Consider the following 15,475-nt stretch of genomic DNA (forward strand, 5'->3'; position numbering starts at 1 on the left):
GGAAGTGGCAGGCTGGGGCTCAGGGGCTGGTTGGGGCAATGGGAATCAGTGAGAGGCTGGAGGCTGAATGAGAGGTAAGGAAGCTTAATGCTGGGGACAGGACCTGGGAGGCCAGGAGATCTCAGAGAAGTAAAGGCAGCTCTGGAGGGGTGTGGGAATCCGAGAAAGGGGTACGGGGGGGGGCATTGTCAGTAGCTGAAGGAGGCTTACTGAGGGGGGTGGGGACCCTGGGGGCCAGAAACATGATTGAGGTGACATAGATGGAATCCCTCCACATGAAGGTTATCTGAGGCCTTGGCAGGAGCAGTTGGAGCAAAAGGTGGAGACCGGTCCACCTGAAAGGTATGAAGGAGTAAATGAAGGTGAGGCAGGCAGGCTGAGAGTGAAGATTAGGCTTTCAAAAGCCTTCAAAAGGAAGAGGGGGAGCAAGAACAGCCGCTAGGAATGGGCACCGGATGTTACGGCATCTGGGAGGGGAGGGGTGGGGGACAGGGATAGGATAGGATAATAGCATGAGATCCCTGGAGGGCAGGAGGGGCAATCTCTCTTCAAAATGGGATCCCTATCACTTCTGTGGGGGACCATCAGCTGGGGCTAGACAGGGCTGGGGGGCAGCAGTGCCCTCACCCGATCTGTCTCCCCCAGCGCCATCCAGGCTATGAGCATCAAGACAGCATTGCCCGCGGCGGAGCTGGGCTTATACTCCCTGGTGCTGAGTGGGGCTCTGGCCTATGCTGGTCGGGGTCTCCTTGAAGCTTCACAAGGTAATGGCCGGGCTCTGGAGCAGGGGGTGGGACCCTTCTTCCCCTGTGGGCCTCAGGGTTCTACTCAGCAAGGCCATAAACTTCAAGGCTCCAGACCCAGGATATTCCCTAAGCCCTGGGGTTTGGGCTGAGCTAGGTGTAGTCACAGGGAGAAGACAGATGCAGAGGCACTGACAGAGACCTGCACACAGAGCCACAGAGAGAGAGAGAGAGAGAAAGAGACACTCGGGGGTACAGTCAGGACCTGGCCCGAGACACACAATGAGACCCAGAGAGAAGCAGAGGCAGAGAGAGAGAGACCTAGACCCATTCCCATCCCTCTAGGGTGGGGGTCAGCCTTGCTGTAGGGGCAGGTGAGGGTGTGAAGTCCCCGCAGCCCCCACTGAGGCCACACTCTGTTCTCAGATGGGGCCCACAGGAAGGCTTTCCGGGAATCTGTGAGACCTGGCTGGGAGTATATTGGCCGGAAGATGGTAGGTCCCACACACCCCAGGGTCCCTGACTGAGGTCCCCGATCCCTGGCATGTGTCTCCCATCCCGGACCCTTTCTGACTCTCCCCTGTTCCAGATGTTCCCATGTAACAGAGGGCTCACAGTGAGGAGGGTCTCTGGCTTGAGCTTCAGAGCCTTCCATTTCCCCACTGGCCCATCCATTTCCCCACTGTGTCCTCCTGGGGCCACATCAAGCCTGCCCCCAGACACTGCTCATTTAGGAACTAAATTGAGACATGCTTCAGCAGGGGCCTCCAGCACCATCCTTCCCAGGAACAATGCCATTAATGGTGGAATGTCAGGCAATATGCTGAACAGAGGGGGAGTTCTGGGGAGCAGGGCAGCACACATGGTACCTCTTGTTTCTCTCTACCTACCTGGCTGGTACTTCCCCCAGAGGGGAAGGTGAGGGCCTCCAGCCATGGCTGTCCTCTAATACCTAAGAATATGGGGGCTGGGGAGGTAGGTACTGGGACTCTTCTCAGCCGAAACGCCAGCCCGTCCTGCCTCCTGCCCCTCCTTAACCTGCCCGGGCCTGCCCCAGGACGTGGCTGACTTCGAGTGGGTGATGTGGTTCACCTCCTTCCGAAACATCATCGTCTTCGCCCTCTCTGGACATGTGCTGTTTGCTAAACTCTGCACGATGGTTGCCCCCCAGGTGAGCTGGACCTGAGCCACCCCAGCCTCCCCTGCCAGCTCCCCTTGAGCAACAAGGGTTGGGGTCCCACATCCACTTGTATGGATAGATAAACCATTCCTTCTCCCTGTCCACAGCTCCGCTCCTGGATGTATGCCGTGTATGGGGCCCTGGCTGTGCTGGGCACGATGGGCCCTTGGTACCTGGGGCTGCTGCTTGGCCACTGTGTCAGCCTCTATGTGGCCTCACTTTTGGGCCAGCCCTGGCTCTGTCTTGGCCTCGGCCTGGCCAGCCTTGCCTCCTTCAAGCTGGATCCCCTCATCTCCTGGCAGGTGTGCACTGGGGAAGGGCAAGGGTGGAGGGTGCAAGAATAGGACCCCAAACTGCTCACCCCATTTAAGCCCTTACTTTTGGAGTCTCCCCCAAGCATTTCCTTCACTTTCCCACCTGTCTCCAAACCTTTGACTGTGGCACATACCCACCCACAAAGTGGTCCCCTCCACCGCAGCGGGGACTTGTCCAGCTTGTTCCCTGCTCTATCCAAGCACTCAACATGAATTAGCCTTCAGTGGCCAGTGTTGACTGGCTCTGCAAGAGAGGAAGGGGCCAGGACAACGCTGGGCCCCTATGGGAAGCTGAGTGGGCTTCCCAGAGATGGGGCACCTGGTGAGCTGGCGGCCTGTTCTCTCCCATCCAGAGCGGGTTTGTAACAGGCACTTTTGATCTTCAAGAGGTGCTGTTTCACGGGGGCAGCGGTTTCACCGTGCTGCGTTGTACCAGCTTTGCGCTGGAGAGCTGTGCCCACCCTGACCGCCGCTACTCCCTAGCTGACCTGCTCAAGTACAATTTCTACCTGCCTTTCTTCTTCTTCGGGCCCATCATGACCTTTGATCGCTTCCACGCCCAGGTGAGCGGACACCCTGTGGGCTTCCAGAACAGGGCTGGGTCTCCCTCTTCAGATAGGGGCTCCCATCTCAGCTAGGACTCCCAGGGCAGGCTGTGTCCTCACCCTCAGGCAGGACCCCAGGATGAAGCCATAATACCCTGCCTCCTCAGACCCCAGCATGGGGCCACATTCCCTGCTCAGACGGGGATCACAGGCTGGAGAAGTGGCTCCACTCTCAGGCACAGCTGCCAGGATGAAGGTGCATCTCCCTTCACCTTCAGATCCCCAGACAGTTGGTGACCCCCCCCCCATTCAGACAGGATGCCTCCGGGAGGCCTTGCCTCCCCACTCAGACACTTCGCATCCCCCAGATGAGCCAGGTGGAGCCGGTGAGGCGCGAGGGTGAGCTGTGGCGCATCCGGGCCCAGGGCGGCCTCAGCGTCGTGGCCATCGTGGCCGTGGACATCTTCTTCCACTTCTTCTACATCCTCACCATCCCCAGTGACCTCAAGTTTGCCAACCGCCTCCCAGAGAGCGCCCTCGGTGGGTGCGCGACTGGGCCAGAACAGGGACTGGGAAAGACAGAAAGACAGACCCTCTGCGTCCCCATGGCGTCACTGCGGGGGGAGCTGACACCCTGCGAGGGCACAGCACCTATCCAAGGGTGGGGGAGCCGGGATTTACTCTTTGAAATGCCTGGGACTTGGAGTTATCTTTGTTCTATGAGGCCAGACGGGCAGAGCCGCCTCACAAGGGCCTCGGGTTGATTACCACAGCCTGGGTGGGGTCTCCCTGGGGCCGGCCGGGCCGGCTCCTCCCCCAGGAAATGGGGGGTGGGGTCTCCGTGGGGGCGGGCCGGCTGCCAGGACCTCCCCTACGACCTGCGGAGAGAGGCCGTAGGGGAGGGCCTGGCTCCGAGCCTCCCTACCACGATTTGGGGGATCCGGGGAGCGGAGATCCGCGCGACGCCCCCCATTCAGTGACTACACCCTATCCCCAGCTGGCCTAGCCTACTCAAACCTGGTGTACGACTGGGTGAAGGCGGCCGTCCTCTTCGGCGTGGTCAACACAGTGGCGCGCCTTGACCACTTGGACCCTCCCCAGCCTCCGAAGTGCATCACCGCTCTCTATGTCTTCGCCGAAACGTGAGTGCGAGGTCCGGGGACAAGCCACTGGGATCCCCACCTTCCCGTAGCCTCTTTCCCCCATTCCCCCGGAGCACTGCTCCTGGCTGATTCACACCCATCTGCCCTCCTCCCTCAGGCACTTTGACCGTGGCATCAACGACTGGCTTTGCAAGTGAGTTGGGGTGGGGTGGGGTAATGGTCACAGTCATCCCGCCAGGTGTCTGAGCAAGGCAGTGCAGAGATGGGTCCACGTTTTAAAAGATCAGCCCTGGGCCAGAGGAAGCAAGGAGGAGGTCATCGCAGAGGTCTAGGTGAAAGACAGAGGTTTGGACATGGGTGGGGGCGCTGGAGGTGAGAGAAATGGTTGGAGTCAAGACACACAGCAGGGAGCTTGGACAGGACTTGGCCATGGATTGAGGGGATCAAGAAGGAGAGGGAAATGACTCCCAGATTCCTATGCCTGGGAAGATGGAGGGGCAGCATCTAGAGAGGGGTTCTGTGTGAGACATGGTTGGAATCTGGGAGACATTCTTGTGGAGGTTCAGGGAGGTGGTTAGGTCTGAGGGTCTGGGGTTCAGAGAAGTCTGGAGGACCGATGCAGCTCCGAGCCTTATGAGTGTGGGAGGGTGGTCTTTAGTCCTTGGGAGTGCCTAAGTCCCAAGGAGAGAGAGTAAAGAAGAGAAGGTGTGGCTGAGATTGGAGCAGGAAGGACTCCCACTGGGGGAGAAGAGAGAGTGGCAGAAGGGACTGAAAGGTGTGGTCAGAGGAGTAGAACAGTCAAGACCACATGACAGTCTGGAAACAAGGAAGAGCATCCAGGCACGGTGGGGGCAGCTGGGTCAGATGCTGCGGGGAAGCTAGCTACTGAGGGGGAGACAGAGGAGTTGCTGAAGGGAGAAGTGAGGTGTGTTAAGACAGCAAATAGTGGGACATGCTCACTTGCTAAGAGGAAGTCTAAGTTGGGAGGCAGGATAGAGGGGTGATTGATAGAGTGAGGTCCCCAAGGAGGAAGGAGGTGATGGAAGCAGTGCTAGGCAGAGGCTTGGCTTCAGGACAGGAAGGAGGAATAGAAGCCAGCATGGATGCAGGGTGGCGGGTTAGTGTCGAGAAGGATCCACCGGAAGCCTTCAGTTTTCTCCATGAAGTAGGAGGCAAGGTCACCAGCTGAGAGATGCCGGGTTGGGCACAGAGGGAGGCAGCATCTTCGGGCCCCGTTTCTTCTTGCCTAGCTCACCCACCACACCCGCTCACAGTTGGGGGAGAGATAAGGGTGGAGTAGCCACTGGAGAGCATGGCAGAAGAAGAAGCTGACTAGAGAAACCTTGGCATTGAGAGCCCAGGTGGGGTTGGAGGTAGTGGATTTATGGACTCTAGCATGTAAAGGTGTGAGATTTTCCTTATCAGAGCTTAGCCTCTTGGGTGCAGGTGAGGAGACCATGGGAGATTGGGCTCTCCCAGATTGGTGAGAAGGAAGAAGTGAAGGATGAGGGGTTTTAGGTTATTTATAATGATGATCATTGAATTTAAGCCAGTTAAAGAGGGTGGTAAAAATAGGGTTGCAAGGTGAGGAAGAGGGGAAGGGGGAGGGGTCAATGAGATTGAAGAACTGGAGCTGGGGGGGGGGCATGCCAGGAGGGGCTGGGTGGAGAATGATAACTAGGAAGGAATGAAATTTCAAGTGGTGACAAAGTTGGAGTATGACCATGGGAGTGGGTGGCTGAGATGGTGTGGAGAAGCAACCACTGGAAATGAAGAGGTCAAGGCATGAAGAGGCCAGTTACTCAATGGGTCTTCTACTGAATTTATTTAACAAATATTTATTGAGTACCTACTATGTGCCAGGCACTGTTCTAGGCACTGGAGATACAGCAGTGAACATGGCAAAGACCCTGAACTCATGGAGCTTACAGTCTAGTGGGGAGAAACAGACTATAAACAGGTAAACACACACATAAATAAAATAATTTTAGAGAGTGGTAAGCATTATAAAAAAAAAAAAGTGTAATGGGATAGAAGCTGGCCACAGGGTAGAAGCTTCTACAGTTGTGGTCTGGGCAGGCCTCTGATATTTGAATTGAGACTTGAGTGATAAGGAAATCTAGGGAAGAGAATTCAAGGGAGAAGGAACAAGGGCATACGTTTGAGGCAGGAACCAGCTGCCCGTGTCTGAGGGAGAGGAAGGCCAGTAAGGCAAGAATGAGCGGGAAATGGTGGGTGAAGAGGTCAGGGAGGGAGGCGGAAACCAGACATCGTGGGATCTTCTAGCCTTAGTAGGGAGGTGGTTTATTCTAATTGTAATGGGGAGCCTTTGGGGGAGGGTTTGATTGTGGAAGTCATGTGCTCTGATTCTGGCTGCTATGTGGAGAACGGTTGGTAGGGGTCCAAGGCAGAGGCAGGGAAGTGACTTAAGAGGCTCTTGCAATAATCTATGAGAGGAGATGACCCGCTGGGCAAGGGTGGTGTAGTGGGGGTGGCAAGCAGCAGTCAGGACTGCGTGGAGCCCATAGAATTTGCTGGCTTGGATGTGGAGAGGGGAACGGATAGTCCAAGATGGCACCACGTCTTCTCGATGCAACTGAATGGATGCAAGTGTCATTGTCTGAGATGAGGATGCAGCGGGTTTGGACAGGGATGGGGGACTCTGTCATTCAAGTGAGATGTCTAGTGACAGTTGGATGTGTGAGTCAAGAGAGCAGGCTAGAGACACAGATTTGGGGCTCGTCAGCCTAGAAACAGTGTTCAAAGTCTTGGGTCTGGATGAGATCGCTTGGGGAATGGATGAGGAGACACCGAAGTTCAAAGCTGAGCCTTCCACATTCTGAAGTTGGGTGGAAGAGGAGCAGCCATCTGAGGTCAGGGATGTTGGACGTGCCCGGGATGATGGTGTTGAGGAGGGTTGCCCCTGTGGCATATCATTTGCCCATCTCCTACCTGCCCTCTCCCACACCCCCGCTGGTCCTTTCTCCTGCCTTTCTTGCAGGTATGTGTATGACCACATTGGTGGGGAGCACTCCAAGGTGATTCCAGAGCTGGGGGCCACCGTGGCCACCTTTGCCATCACTACTCTGTGGCTTGGACCTTGTGATACTGTTTACCTGTGGTCATTCCTTAACTGCTTTGGCCTCAACTTTGAACTCTGGGTGCAGAAGCTGGCCGAGTGGGGGCCCCTAGCACAAATTGAGGTGAGTAGGGAAGGCCTGGGGCAGGGGTTGGCTGGGTCGCTGGAGGGGGTGCACTGCTGCTCTCTGGAGTCTTCCAGCCACACCTGGCCCCCAGTCCGGAACTTTCTCACCACAACTTCCTGGCTGTCAAGGCAGTGGCTCCCCCTCTTGGTATCCAGCACCCCCTTTTGTGGAGTGTGGACACCTGGGCCAGGCTGTGATGGTCAGGCCCTCCCCTCTCTCTGGTCCTCAGTATTCCCATCTTTAACAACAAGGGAGGGCTGCCCTGGGGACTCTCAGAGACCCAAGCACGTCCCCAGGACCTGGGGGAGCCCTGTGGGCAGGACCTCTGACCAACTGTGTCCTCTTTCCCCTTGACCTCTTGCCCCACTGCCAATGTTTTCCCGGACTGGGCAGGCCTCTCTGTCGGAGCAGATGTCTCGCAGGGTCCGGGCCCTCTTTGGGGCCATGAACTTCTGGGCCATCATCATGTACAACCTTGTAAGCCTGAACAGTCTTGAGTTCACAGAGCTGGTTGCCAGGCGCCTGCTACTCACAGGTGAGGGACAGGGAGGTCTGGATACAGAAGATGCCAGGTATCAACCTTGAGGACTGTGACCTCCTGAAATGCCCCCATCCCAACCCAACACCCCGGGGACCTAGCAGGGCGGGCCAATCAAGTGGGGAGGGGCATGAGAAGAAAAGAGTCCCTGAGGCTGGGGTCCTGCTCCCAGGCATCGATGACCTCTTCCCCACACAGGGTTCCCCCAGACCACTCTGGCCGTCCTATTTGTCACCTACTGTGGTGTCCAGCTGGTGAAGGAGCGAGAGCGAACCCTGGCCCTAGAGGAGGAGCAGAAGCAGGACAAAGAGAAGCCGGAGTAGGTGGGAGGAGGCAGAGGGGAGAGGGATAGGCTCTGCTCAGCTATTCCCGGGCCCAGGCCCAGGCCCAGGCCAGGCCGGATGGGGCCTGACCGCTAGAATAAAAGACTTTTCTACCACAGTTTGGCTGTTCCCTGTCCCTTCCACCAGCAATTTCCTGGCTCCTTGTCCATGCTCTTTGAGGAAGTGGGGGTTCTGAGCCCCAGGGAGTGGGGGGGGGGGTCAGGCTCTCAGTGCACACAGAATGTGGAGGAGATACCCACGTGGAGTGCGGAGGCCACTGACCTGGGCAACCCAGCAGCTGAACACCGAAGCCTGGAATCTTCAACCACCTGGCCACTGACCCTTGGAAGACCTGATTCCAGACCCTGAGCTACTTGCTCAGAAGTCACTTTATTCCTCTTAAGGACCTATCCAGGCTGCAGAGTGTGCTTGAAAGGGACACTCCCCATCTGACAGGCGAGGAGATGGAGTCCCGTGGGTACATCCACCGCACACAGGCGGGCTGGGACTGGCCCAGAATGCAACCTCCCTGTGGTTCTGGCTCATGGAACAAGAAGACCGGGGATATGGGGATACCGGAGAGCCCTAAGTCCCTGGTCCCTGCTGGAAAGGCTAGGACTGGGCAGCGATTTCCCTCCCCTGCTGAAGAGCACCCCCAGGTGGCACAACGGGACCCAGGTGGGCTCAGGCTTCTCCCAGCCTCTTCTCCAGAGCCCTCAAAAGTCCAGGCCTGTGTGGCCGCAGGGTGGGAGGGGTGCTTAGTTCAGGCCCTCGGGGCTGGTCACATCTTGGTCAGGCGCAGCACGTTGAGCCGAACGGGTAGGCAGGTGGCGCCGGCTGCATAGGCTATCTCCCTCAGGATGCCCTCCCACTTCTTCTCGTCCTCATTATATCTGGGGGTGGGAGGGAGGAGTGAGGACAGGGACACAGAGCTGGGTCAGCCGAGTGCAGAGTGGGCCCCAGCCGAGAGGGGTGGCTGACGATGCTAGGCCTACCCCTGGGGAGTGTCCCCGAAGCCCCAGGCCCATCTCCAGAAATGTCTGGTCCTGGAGAATTCTCATGTCCTGGGAAAGGGCCCCCCCAAAAGGCCCACCCCCAAAGAACAGCCACCCCACATTCCAGGAAGGGTCACCTCTCAAGGAATGCCCCACGCTTCCAGGAAGGCCTGCATTTCCACAGCCCCTCCTCTGGAGAATTCTGTATTCAGCACTCCAGAAGTCCCCCCAAGACCCACCTGCCCCCATGGAGCAGTGAGAATAACTGAAGGTTTAGCAGGTGCCCCAGGCACCGAAACCTCTTCCCTCCACCCCCAGGAAGGGCCAGCATGGAAAGCAATGGCTCTCAGCAGTTGGGGTCCACCTTCTTCTCAATTCTGGCCCCAGCTCTCCCCTCCAGCAAGAGTACCCAGGACAGAGCAGGGAGGAAAGGCCTGGCTGCCTCTTCAGGGCCCCCTCTACTCCCTGGGGCCTGTTTCCTTGGGTCTGGGCCCTAAACTTGGGGCAGCTCCGGCCTGCGGCTCGCTTGATGCTCCACAGCGGGGCGTGGTGCCCTGTGAGCACACCGGGCCCTTGCCAGCCAAACCGGAAAGACTGGGCTGAGCAGGGCGTGTCTGCTGTCCCTGCCGCATGGGACTGGAAGAGGGATCACCCCAGCCCCAGATGAACTCGCCAGGCGCTGCTGGGGGGCATCAGCCTTGCTCGGGGGCTTTGGTCACCTCCCTGGGCCCCGGGCTCACCTCCAGATGTCGTTGAGCTCTGTGGGGACCAACTCTCCAGACTCGGTCTCCAGCGTGGCAAAGCCACCGATGGCGTACAGGGTGCCTGCCAGGCTGACCAGGCTGAGCGAGCTGCGTTCCTGTGGGAAGGCCTCAAAGGGTGCCCACCTGGTGGGGAGGAGGGGGCGTGAAGAGGTGCATCACCCAGCGGCCCCAGCGCCCACAGCTTCAGCTACACCCCTTGGAAACCCGAATCCCAAGCACCCACGCTCCCAGCACAACCTTCTGTGTCCTGACCCTCCCAGCACCGCTCTCCAGCCTTCCCCGTTCTCCTGCCCCTCCCGTTTCCCTCCACGGTCCCCTGGTCATTGCACCCAGCCTGCCCCGTGCAATCCACCATGGATCTCCCCAGTGGCCCTCCTTTGCTCCTGAACTAATTCTCCCGGGGGAGCTGCCCTCCCCTGGCGCCCCTGCCCCAACCTTCTTCCCCTCTTCACTGCCCAATTATTCTCAGGGTGTCTTCACTCCCCTCCTCTGGCCATGAGGTTGGGCCTTCATCCCTACCCTCCAAAACAGCTCTCCGGTCCCCAGCCACCACAGAGCATAAAATCCAGGCACAACACCCATCTCTACTGATGTGACGTTCTCACCTCCCACCCGCCCAGCCTCTCATGTCCTCAGATTCCTTCCTGGATAATGCATCTGCCTCCACAATCCCTCAGGGCTTGGGCCTCAGCTTCTCCCTCTTACACTCTCTCTCCTGAGGGAGCTCATTCCCTCCATTGACTGTTGGCCCCAAATCTCTCCAGCTCAGCATTCTCTCTGCCCTGGCGGGCTCCTCCTGGACACTCCCAGATCCCACAAATCCACGTGTCCTAACTGGACCCTCACATTTCCAATCTAACCTCAGTGGTTCTCCAGTAAATGACCTCCCACCTTCTCTCAAAAGCATCCACATCTCCCTCTTATCCCCAACATGCAATCAATCTCTAAATCTTATTTCTTGAATCTCCTAAACTCTTGCTACTCTAAGTGGGGCCCATGGACCAGCAGCATCAGCATCACCTGGGCGGCGTGAGGGGTGTTAGAAATACACACTCAGGCCCTTCCCCAGGCCCAAGAATGAGAATCTGCATTTTAACACGACTCCCCGGGAGATTCGTGTGCATATCACAGCGTGGGAAGCCCTGGCCTACGTCTTTCTCCTGTGCGCCCCCTCGGCCCCATTTCCACCGTGCCCCCATCTGCAGGCCGCCACCTCCTGCTCTATGGCTGCACCCCTGCCTCCTGGAAGATCTCTAATCTGTTCTCTACATCAGCTGTTACCTAATAAAACACAGATATGAGCCTAAAACCCATCACAGGCATTTCACCGCCCTAGGATTGAGTCCCTTGGCCCTGCTTGCCACCTCTCCAACCCCGGTGCCCCCATCCCCACCTTCCTTCCTCCAACCTTTCCTCCAACAGGCCTGCCTTTTTTCCTCCTAACTGCCTTGTCACCAACTTTCCTTGGCCTGGGGAATCCTTCTGCCGCCATCCCTTTTGCTGGCTAAGTCCAAGGGGGCTGCTGGCTCAGGTTTCCCCTGGCCTCCCAGGGCAGGGCGGCTTCTGTCTTGGTCACCAGTGTATCTGGAGCACCAGGCCACTGCCCGGTATGACTCTGAATGAGGAACCTGGCATCTCCCGCCCCACTCCTGGGAGCTCTCTCCTGCAGGCCAGGCTGGCCCTAACCCTGGCCCCAAATTGTGGGGGAAGCCCGCCTCATGGCGATGAGGACAGAGAGGCTATTCCTGTGCTGATGTCAAGGGGCAGGGACCATGGTTGCTGCCAGGGCCGTCACAGAGAGACCCAACAGGTTCAAAGCCACACAGCCAGGCAGTCACAGGGGGGCCCTTGGTCCCTGACTGCCCACTGGAAGGGGCGGAAAGCAGCCATACTTGTTGTCCGCGATGCTGTACACTTCAGCTGAACTGGTCAGCCCCGTGTCTGTGACGCCGGCGGCTACAAAAATGCGGCCATCGTGGATGGTGGCCCCGAAGAGGGAGCGCGCAGTCTGCATGGGGGCCAGCTCGGTCCACTCGAACTTCTTAGGGTCGTAGACACACATCTTCTTCAGGCACTTCCTGGGGGTGGGGGACCGTGAGCGAGAGGGAGGAAGCCTGAGCACAGCGCCCCTCCTCCGGTTCAGTGGCTCCGGACAATCCCCGACAGCCTGGGGAGACTGTGCTCCCGCTCTAACCTACAGCCCTGCTCCTGCACTCGCTCCAGGCCCGAGCCTCACCTGTCGCTGCCTTTGCCGCCAAGGACGTAGACCAGGTCCATGTGGGAGAGCACCGCGTGGCCGTACACGGCATACGGCAGCGGATCCGATTCGCCCCATTTGAACGACCTGGAGGAGACCGGAGTAGGGCGGGCGCCCGGTTCAGGAGTGCGCTGGGTCCCTGTCTCTGCATTCACCCACCAGCCAGCACATATTCGGGGTGCACCCGGTGCATAACCGGCACCTCTCGGGTCCTGGCACCCACCCAGCGGCCCGCCGCTCCGCCCCTACCCAAGCCCGCCTCCGCCCGCAGCCCCGGGCTCTGGCTCCGGCCCCCGCCGCGCCCCCAACCCCGCCCCCGGGCCCCGCCCCGCCCCCTGGACTCCTCAACCCCGCCCCCGGCCCCTGCTCACTGCCGGTCGTAGCACATGACCGAGTCTAGGCTGCGCTCGCCGTCCTTGAGCTCTCGGCCGCCGACCACGTAGATGGAGTTGAGAGCCTTTCCCAGGCCGAAGAGGCAGCGCGGCGAGGGCAGCGGCGGCATCCCCAGCCACTCGGAGTCCAGGTGGTCAAACTGCGGGCCGGGCGTGCAGTCAGCCACCGGCCTCCACGCCCGCACTCCCCCAGCCACCCCGGGTCACAGAGGAGGCCAGGTCTCCAGCTAGGGCCAACGCAGCCTGGAGGCCATCCCTGGAGACAGTACCCTATCCTCCTACCAGGCTGAGAACAACCGAGGCCCTCCGGAGGTCGGGGCCCAGAGACCACATTACAGCACCACGATGGGGCACCCCACGCAGAGACCTGTCCCTTCCCACTACGACTCCAGAACTGAGGCCTGCCTGCCCTCTGTTTTCCACCCAGCCCACTGCACAGAAAACCTCCAAATACAGCTCTGCCCCTCATCCCTTAAAATCTACAGTGTAAGTCTGCGGCCCTGTCCCATCTCCATAGTCTTACAACGATATTTGTGGCTCATCTTTCTGGAAAGTTTTCTGAAGGCTGAGCAATGTGCTGATGAACACTTTATAACCATCTGTAACCTTCAAACAACCTTATCAAGCAGGAAGGATAATATCCCCAGAGAAAATAAGCAAGGCCCATGATATGCTTTGGCTGGTGGAGCTGCCCCCCTCCCTCCCTGCCCCCGGTTTAACCCTGGTACCGAGTTGCCCCTCACCCTTCTCCACACCTGGTCAGGCCTCACTGAGCTCACCACTCGCTGGGCTCATTCCAGTCTCTGTCCCTTGCTCACCATTCCTCAGGCAGAAACACCCTAACTTCCCCTTCAAGTGTCCAAATTCCACCCAGATGGCAGGACTCAAACCTACATGGCCAGTCACCAGGGAACCATCTCTGCCCTCTGAGATCCCATGAGACACTACAACTTGGACTGGTCACCCCACTCTACTGGTCCTTTCTGGGCCTCGGTTTTCTCATCTGTACAGTGAGAAGACTAGGCAGGATGCTCCCTTTGTTTGGGACACTCTGTTCTATACTCCAGTCCGGGCCTCACGCAAAGGTCCTGCCCCAGACTGACCCCTACACTGACCTTGCTCCTCCTTCTCACTGTGCCTGACCTCAATCCCTGTGCAGAGACAGGGCCTCCAACATATCAGACCTCCCTGGGGCTCACATCCTCCTGAAAGACATCAGAGTTACGCAGCTAATTGTCAACTGCCTATAACTGCCTTCAAGACTTCAGGCAAGTGGCTCTCAGTCAACCTCCCTGGTCTACATCTCATCCTAGACCCAATAACACCCCCCAACAAGTAGACACAAGCCTCTCATGGGCCCCAAAGCTGACCGCCACCCCCACCCCCGTTCCCAGAACGCGGCACTGGCTGCCCTTCCCAGGGCTGGGCAGGCACCTGCAAGAAGTAAGCACTCATGGGGTCCTCCTTGTTGTCCTCGTTGTAGAAGAGGCCCCCAGCCACAAAGACCTGGTTCTCCTTGGTCACAAGGCTGACGTGGTTCTTAGGGATCTGGGTGGAGAGCGAAGCACAGTAGCACTCGTTGGCCGCTGGGTCATAGGCCACGGCCCCCTCCTCACTGAGCATGAAGATGAGGTCCTGCAGGAACATGCCAAAGCGCAGAGTGTCATTGAGGATCCCGGGGATGATGCGTTCAGCCTCCTCCTCGTCGTCCTCTGCCTTGGCTTCGCCCGTGCCCTTGCCAGCAGCCTTGGCCCCGGCTGCCTCCTTCCCCGTGTCCTTCTTCTTCTTGCGCAGCACGGTGAGGCGGCCCTCGTGCGCGTCCTTCACCATCTGCACCTTGCGCAGCAGCTCGGGCTGGGCGCGCACGAGGGGGTGCTTCTCCACGCGGCTCTCCAGGAAGGCCCGCGGCAGCAGGCGGCAGCGCACGCTCTCGAAGACGGTGGGCAGCGCGCGCTGGCGCTCCTCCTGCGTCTTGGCGTCGCCGCTGCCCGCCCACCGCATCACCGCCTCGAACACGGCCTCCTCCTTCTCCACGTTGAGGCCGTCGCTGGAGATGATGGCGATGAGCTCGTCGGCCGAGAGCCCGAGGAAGTCGGCGTCGCGCGCCACGAGCGAGAAGCGCGCGCAGATGAAGTCGCGGGCGGCCACGGCCAGGCGCGCGCAGTCGAGCAGGAGGCCAAGGCGGAAGACGGCCAGGCAGTTGGCGAGACACAGGCGCTTCTGTAGGAAGGACACGCAGATGGTGAAGATGGACGGGATCTGGAAGCGGTGCGCCGCGGCGAACAAGTCCTGCACGCTCGCCTCGTCCAGCGCGATCTCCGACGTGTACAGGTAGTGCAGCACCTGCGCCACCACGGCCGGGGACACCTCCTCCAGGCGCAGCTCGCCCGCGCGCTCAGGCTCGGCCAGGAAGCGCGCCCGGAAGTAGGGGCTGCAGGCGGCCAGCACCAGGCGGTGGCACGGGAACTCGCGCTCCCCCACCCGCACCACACAGTCGAGGAACTTGCCGTGGTCCAGCATGTCCTTGAGCCCGTCCTGCAGGAGCGTCTGCTGGTACAGACGCTGCTCCTCCGCCTGCTCCAAGCCCAGCGTCATGATGGGTGGCTTGGGGTGCCAGTGCCTTGCCAGGGGCCTCCTCTTTCTATTCCCCTGCTTTCCTTCTGGGTCACAATCGGTCTACGCAGCTGTCTTCGCGGGGCTATATATAGAGGTGGACAGGGCCCTGTAAGGCGAGCTGCCTGGCTTCCTGCGCATGACGCAGAGGGGACAGCTGGGCAGAGGCCCCCTCCCAGAGCAGCCTTGACTCAGCCCCAGGGGCTCACGGGACAGGGGTGGGGTATTTGGGCCTATGAGGGCCTCGCTGCCTCATTTCTAAATGGAGCACAGCAAGGCCTCGACTACATTCCTTGGTCAGGCGGTGCCCCTGAGGGCCCGTGATGACCCAAGCTCTGCCCCTCAGGCCAGGGAGCGAAAAGCTTTGGTGTCCCTCTTCCAGGATGTCCCTTCGTTCATGCCTTCTGGGCCTTTCTGTCTGGGTGCTTCATCTTCCTCCCTGGAGTATATCTCACCCCGTCCACCCTTGGATACAGTGTGCTTGGGTTTCCTGTTAAGTGAA

General features: G+C 59.1%; 2 protein-coding genes across 2 annotated transcripts; one reads left to right on the forward strand and one right to left on the reverse strand.

Annotated features, from left to right (window-relative positions):
• The first annotated feature begins 658 nt into the window (after nucleotides 1-658).
• On the forward strand, nucleotides 659-8,068 carry HHATL (hedgehog acyltransferase like). Its single transcript, XM_021678848.2, has 11 exons — nucleotides 659-764; nucleotides 1,170-1,237; nucleotides 1,801-1,914; nucleotides 2,031-2,225; nucleotides 2,591-2,800; nucleotides 3,151-3,322; nucleotides 3,780-3,924; nucleotides 4,043-4,078; nucleotides 6,887-7,088; nucleotides 7,485-7,626; nucleotides 7,828-8,068. The coding sequence occupies exons 1-11, from the start codon at nucleotides 659-661 to the stop codon at nucleotides 7,950-7,952; spliced, it is 1,515 nt and encodes a 504-aa protein (XP_021534523.1). The 3' UTR covers nucleotides 7,953-8,068.
• A 620-nt stretch (nucleotides 8,069-8,688) lies between these two features.
• On the reverse strand, nucleotides 8,689-14,955 carry KLHL40 (kelch like family member 40). The gene is made up of 6 exons (XM_021678850.1): nucleotides 13,795-14,955; nucleotides 12,340-12,500; nucleotides 11,948-12,055; nucleotides 11,604-11,789; nucleotides 9,688-9,834; nucleotides 8,689-8,845 (listed from the first exon to the last, which is right to left on the reverse strand). Exons 1-6 carry the CDS (start codon nucleotides 14,953-14,955, stop codon nucleotides 8,734-8,736), a joined length of 1,875 nt encoding a protein of 624 aa, XP_021534525.1. The 3' UTR covers nucleotides 8,689-8,733.
• Between the last annotated feature and the right edge of the window lie 520 nt (nucleotides 14,956-15,475).

Source organism: Neomonachus schauinslandi, chromosome 1 (genome assembly GCF_002201575.2).
Source record: "Neomonachus schauinslandi chromosome 1, ASM220157v2, whole genome shotgun sequence".
NCBI lineage: Eukaryota > Metazoa > Chordata > Mammalia > Carnivora > Phocidae > Neomonachus > Neomonachus schauinslandi.